The 6000-nt window shown below is 54.7% G+C and overlaps 1 protein-coding gene across 1 annotated transcript in view; it reads right to left on the bottom strand.

Moving 5' to 3' along the window:
• LOC132584589 (thyroid receptor-interacting protein 6-like) overlaps nt 1-6000 on the bottom strand; it is a 41194-nt gene that overhangs the window by 3501 nt on the left and 31693 nt on the right. Inside the window, 4 exon segments of the mRNA XM_060256491.1 lie at nt 246-382; nt 3636-3892; nt 3895-4312; nt 4404-4520. Of these exon segments, the coding sequence (XP_060112474.1) occupies nt 246-382; nt 3636-3892; nt 3895-4312; nt 4404-4520 (929 nt within the window).

Below are 6000 nucleotides of genomic sequence, written 5' to 3'. Positions count from 1 at the left end.
AGCTCCTGAGCCAAGCCTCTCTTCCTTCTACTGGCTGAGACTCCCCCTCCCCCAGTCCCCCGGGGAAGGAAGGAAAGAGCCAGAGCTTCCTTTGCCCCGTTCCCTGGATCCCACGGGGAAAAAAAACAAAGAAAGTACCTTCAAGACCAATGAGTGCTAATGTTTTAAGCATGTTTTAAGTTTAAAAAAATCTTTATTTGTGTTTGTTTCCTTTATAAAGTTTCTACCTAATCTCAAATAGGTACACATATGGCCCTCCCCACTTCCAGATCTCCCGTGCGGGTTCCTCACCAAAATATTCGCCGGACGGAGGGTTGTTCATGTCGTACACAAGTTTCTTTGTCAGCCGATCCAGCTCTTCTTCTGGGCGGCTTGGGGGAGCCTGTGGGGGGTGAACAAGGGAGAGAGGAAGCAGAGAATCCTCCACACAGAGAGAGGCTAGGGCAAGGGTGTCAAACATGCATTTCGGGGGCCGAATCTGGCCCCCCAGAGGGCTCCTATCAGGCCTCCGAGCAACTGGCTCCTGTCTGCTTTCTTCTCCCTCTCTCTTGCTTCCTTCTGCATCACAGCTTACTTTGGAAGGCTTGCTCAATTGCACAGGAGCTACAGAGCAAAACCTCTATTTTCTCCATTGGCTGAGGCTCCTCCCTCCAAGTCCCCTGGGGAAGGAAGGAAAGAGCCAGAGCTTCCTTTGTCCAGTTCCCTGGATCCCATGGGAGAAATAAAAGAAAACATCCTTAAGAGCAACGAGTGCTAGCATTTTAAGCAAGTTTTAATTTTTTTAAATATATATATGTGGTGCTGGAGAAGACTCTTGAGAGTCCCTCGGACTGCAAGAAGATCCAATCCGCCAGTCCTAAGGGAAATCAACCCCGACTGTTCCCTGGAAGGTCAGATGCTGAAGCTGAAACTCAAATACTTTAAGGTCAGATGCTGAAGCTGAAACTCAAATACTTTGGCCACAAATGAGAAGGGAGCCCTCCCTGGAGAAGACTCTTGAGAGTCCCTCGGACTGCAAGAAGATCCAATCAGCCAGTCCTAAGGGAAATCACCCCCGACTGTTCCCTGGAAGGTCAGATGCTGAAGCTCAAATCCTTTGGCCACCCAATGAGAAGGAAGCCCTCCCTGCAGAAGACTCTTGAGAGTCCCTTGGACTGCAAGAAGATCCAGTCAGTCAGTCCTAAGGGAAATCAACCCAGACTGTTCCCTGGAAGGTCAGATGCTGAAGCTGAAACTCAAATACTTTGGCCACAAATGAGAAGGGAGCCCTCCCTGGAGAAGACTCTTGAGAGTCCCTCGGACTGCAAGAAGATCCAATCAGCCAGACCTAAGGGAAATCAACCCTGACTGTTCCCTGGAAGGTCAGATGCTGAAGCTCAAATCCTTTGGCCACCCAATGAGAAGGAAGCCCTCCCTGCAGAAGACTCTTGAGAGTCCCTTGGACTGCAAGAAGATCCAGTCAGTCAGTCCTAAGGGAAATCAACCCAGACTGTTCCCTGGAAGGTCAGATTCTGAAGCTGAAGCTCAAATACTTTGGCCACCAAATGAGAAGGAGCCTCCCTGGAGAAGTCCCTTATGCTGGGAAAGACAGAAGGCAAAGAAGAAGGGGACGGCAAAAGAGGAGATGGCTGGACAGCGTGACTGATGTCTGGACCAACAATATGGTCTCATTTATGTCAGATCTGGCCCTCATAACAAATGAGTTCGACACGCCTCAGCTAGAGGAAGCGCAGATGTGGCGGGTGCTGTTGAATTAGCAAGAGACTGCTCCAGGACCCCTTTTTCCCAAGGCTGTGGCTCAAGCCAGTAGGCGTGATGTAATTGAGGGCAGGGCCTCTGAGCATGTGCTGAGTGCCATTTCCTTCACTGGTCATCCAGGACAGCCCCTGATCCGAGGGCCTGTCCCCCAGAGATGGGAGTTGCTGCATTGAAACAGGAGCCTCCTGCAAACACATTCCGGCTGCTTGGAAACAACGCCACAAAACTGTAAAGCCCTCAAGACTCTTTCTGCCTTTAGAGGGGAAGACCCTGTTATGGGGACTGGAAAGGCGAGGGGAAGGTCACAAAATAAGCCTTGTTGTGGCCCTCAAGAGCAGGGGTGTCAAACATGCAGTTGGGGGGCCAAATCAGGCCCTGGAGGGCTCCTATCAGGCCTCCGAGCAACTGGCTGTCATCTGCTTCCTTCCTACTGAGCCAAGCCTCTCTTCCTTCTATTGGCTGAGGCTCCTCCCCCTCCTGGCCCCTTGGGGTAGGAAGGAAAGAGCCAGAGCTTCCTTTGCCCAGTTCCCTGGATCCCATGGGAGAGATACAAAGAAAGCACCTTTAAGACCAACAAGGGCTAATGTTTTAAGCATGGTTTATTTTACAATTTTAAAAAAAATCTTTGTGTTTGCCTGTGCTTTTTATAAAGGGATTTTTTTTTTAATCTCTGCTACCTAATCTTAAATAGGTACATACATAGCCCCGGGACTGAGAGAGCTCTGAGAAAACTGGGACTGGCCCAAGGTTACCCCAGCAGGCTGCATGTGAATCGAACCCAGTCCTCCAGCTTAGAGTCCACCACTGTTCACCACTACACCAAACTGACTCAGACAGGATGCTGGACTGGGTGGACCCTCACTGGTCTGATGCAGCAAGGCTCTTCTGATGTTCTCAGCCTCTGCTCCACATTTTTGTGGCTATAATTCTCTGCCTCTTCCAAGACAGCCAGGAACCCACCTCTCCCTCGGGCTGCATGGGAGAATCGACTCTGAGTGGCCTTATACCCTGCTGAGGTCCTTCAGAGAGAGTCCGTTTGGTGTAGTGGTTAAGTGGGCGGACTCTTATCTGGGAGAACCAGGTTTGAATCCCCCCCTCCTCCACTTGCAGCTGCTGGAATGGCCTTGGGTCAGCCATAGCTCTGGCAGAGGTTGTCCTTGAAAGGGCAGCTTCTGTCAGAGCTCTCTCAGCCCCACCCCCACCTCACAGGGTGTCCTGTTGTGGGGAGGATTGGAAAGGAGATGGTGAGCCGCTCTGAGACTCTTCAGAGTGGAGGGCGGGATACAAATAATAATAATAATAATAATAAAATTTTATTTATACCCCGCCCTCCAGTATCTTCATCTACCTCACAGGGTGTCTGTTGTGGGGGGAGGAAGGGAAAGGAGATTGTAAGCTGCTCTGAGACTGATTCAGAGAGAAGGGAGGGGTATAAATCTACAGTCTTCTTCCCAGAACTATAAGACGACAACACTGGATTTCCATTCTGCCCTCCACTCTCAGAGTGGCTCACAATCTCCTTTCCCTTCCTCCCCCACAACAGACACCTCGTGAGGTGAGTGGGGCTGAGAGGGCTCTCCCAGCAGCTGCCCTTTCAAGGACAACCTCTGCCAGAGCTCTGGCTGACCCAAGGCCATTCCAGCAGCTGCAAGTGGAGGAGTGGGGAATCAAACCCGGTTCTCCAGAGGCTCCTAGAGAAAGTGGCTGCCCAGGGAGAATCTACTCCGGGTGGCCTTATACGCTGTTGAGGTTCCTCCCCTCCAAGACCCCTCCCTCTCCTGTCTCCGCTCCCCAAATCTCCAGGAGTTTCACAACTGGAGCTGGCAACTCTACTTCTCCCACATTCCCTGGGGCAATGTCCGCCTTGGTCTTCTTACCTGGTGCTGGTATCTCAACCCTCCGCCGCCGGCCGGCATCTGGGACAAGGGCGCCAACTCCTCCTTCCCTGGCTTCGCCAATCCAGATTGGTACTGCCCTCCCGGCGAGCCCAGCTTGGAGTGCCCTCCAGGTCCGGCGTAGAACTCCCCCTCGCCCACCCGCTTGCCGTAAGATGGGGGGTCCGGGTACCAGGGCTCTGCGTCGTGGGGTCGGGTCCTGAGCCCCGGCTCTGAGGCATACTGAGGGGGCGGCTTTGCCCATAGCCAGGCTGCGGGGACGGAGGGCCATACGCTTGCTCCGCCCTGCGCCGTGGCTGGTTGTAGCCCGGGACTGGCTGGGCCACCTTCACTTGAACGTTGAAATGCGGACCGGCGGAAGTGGAGGCCGTGGCGTAGGAAGCCGGCGTTGGCTGGGGGAACGGCTTGGAGACTGCCGTCGCCCGGTGGTATCCCGCTCCGTAAGAGTCGCCGGTGACAGGAGTGCCGTACTGGGAGGGCAGCCCTGAGGAGACCGGGTAGGCTGGCATTGGCTGACCTCCGTAAGGCACACTCTTGGCGTAAGAGTCAGCGGCGGAAGCTGTGGGGAAGGCTTCTGAGGATCCTGGCTTGTAGGCACCGGTAGGTTTGTAGGCACCCGGATGCGGCGGGGCAGGTGGGTACGGAGCAGAATCCACGTTCTGGAGGAAGGCAGGAAATTCAGGTCAGACCTGGGCAGGGGAACACACACAGGGAGACACTCCCCTCTCCACCTCCCTCTAGGTGCCCTACCTGCCTCTCACCCCGGCGGTGCCCGGTGCTCTCCATATCCGCCAGCATGTTGGTGAGGGAGTCTATCTGGACGTCAATGCTGGAAGAGCGAGCCGGGCGCTGGTCCAGGGAGGGGCCCTGAGGGGACAAAGAAGGGGGGGAGAAGGGGGGGAGAAGGGGGGGAGAGAAGGGAGGGGAGAAGGGAGGGGAGAGGGGAGGGGAGAAGGGAGGGGAGAAGGGGAGGGGAGAAGGGAGGCGGAGAAGGGGAGGGAGAAGGGGGGAGAAGGGAGGGGAGAAGGGAGGGGAGAAGGGGGGAGAAGGGAGGGGAGAAGGGAGGGGAGAAGGGAGGGGAGAAGGGGGGAGAAGGGAGGGGAGAAGGGAGGGAGAAGGGAGGGGAGAAGGGGGGAGAAGGGAGGGGAGAAGGGAGGGGAGAAGGGAGGGGAGAAGGGAGGGGAGAAGGGAGGGGAGAAGGGGGGAGAAGGGAGGGGAGAAGGGAGGGGAGAAGGGAGGGGAGAAGGAGGGGAGAAGGGGGGAGAAGGGAGGGAGAAGGGAGGGGAGAAGGGAGGGGAGAAGGGGGGAGAAGGGAGGGGAGAGGGAGGGGGAGAAGGGGGGTAGGTCTTCTTTCAACTGTGGGGCTCACAAGAGAGAGAGAGGGTGAGGGGGGTTCCTTCTAAGCGCCACAGTGTTGCCAGCAGAAATTCTACCCCATGAGCAAAGAAAAAAAACGCGTGTCGCGTTAAAGCAGCGAGTCTGCCTTTGACTGTCAATTCATTTTTTTTCAGATTACCTCCATAACCTTGTAAAAAAACCAGAAAAATTCTTTTAAATTATATTTAAACTATATTTTAGGTATAATTTAAGCATCAGGAGAAGAAGACGACGACAACATTGGATTTATATTCCGCCCTCCACTCAAGAGTCTCAAAGCAGCTTACAATCTCCTTTCCCTTCCTCCCCCACAACAAACCCCCCTGTGAGGTGGGTGGGGCTGGAGAGGGCTCTCAGAGAAGCTGCCCTTTCAAGGACAGAGTCTCAGAGCGGCCTACAATCTCCTTTCCCTTCCTCCCCCACAACAGACACCCTGTGAGGTGGGTGGGGCTGGAGAGGGCTCTCCCAGCAGCTGCCCTTTCAAGGACAGAGTCTCAGAGCGGCCTACAATCTCCTTTCCCTTCCTCCCCCACAACAGACACCCTGTGAGGTGGGTGGGGCTGGAGAGGCTCTCAGAGAAGCTGCCCTTTCAAGGACAGAGTCTCAGAGCGGCCTACAATCTCCTTTCCCTTCCTCCCCACAACAGACACCCTGTGAGGTGGGTGGGGCTGGAGAGGGCTCTCACAGCAGCTGCCCTTTCAAGGACAACCTCTGCCAGAGCTATGGCTGACCCAAGGCCATGCCAGCAGGTGCAAGTGGAGGAGTGGGGAATCAAACCCAGTTCTCCCAGATAAGAGTCCGCACACTTCACCATTACACCAAACTGCTCTCTCAGAATCAAGTCAAATTTCACCCACCTCTGTCCACTATTACTATATTGGCAGACTTGGCCTTAGACGGTCGCCCAGTGCTGAGTCTTAGAAAACATACCAGCTGGAAAGGGGGAACTCTTGCAGTCTACTTTGCCTTT

Source organism: Heteronotia binoei, chromosome 15 (genome assembly GCF_032191835.1).
Source record: "Heteronotia binoei isolate CCM8104 ecotype False Entrance Well chromosome 15, APGP_CSIRO_Hbin_v1, whole genome shotgun sequence".
Lineage (NCBI taxonomy): Eukaryota > Metazoa > Chordata > Lepidosauria > Squamata > Gekkonidae > Heteronotia > Heteronotia binoei.
The sequence above is the reverse complement of the archived record's forward strand: the minus strand, read 5'-3'. Positions and strand labels throughout refer to the sequence as shown.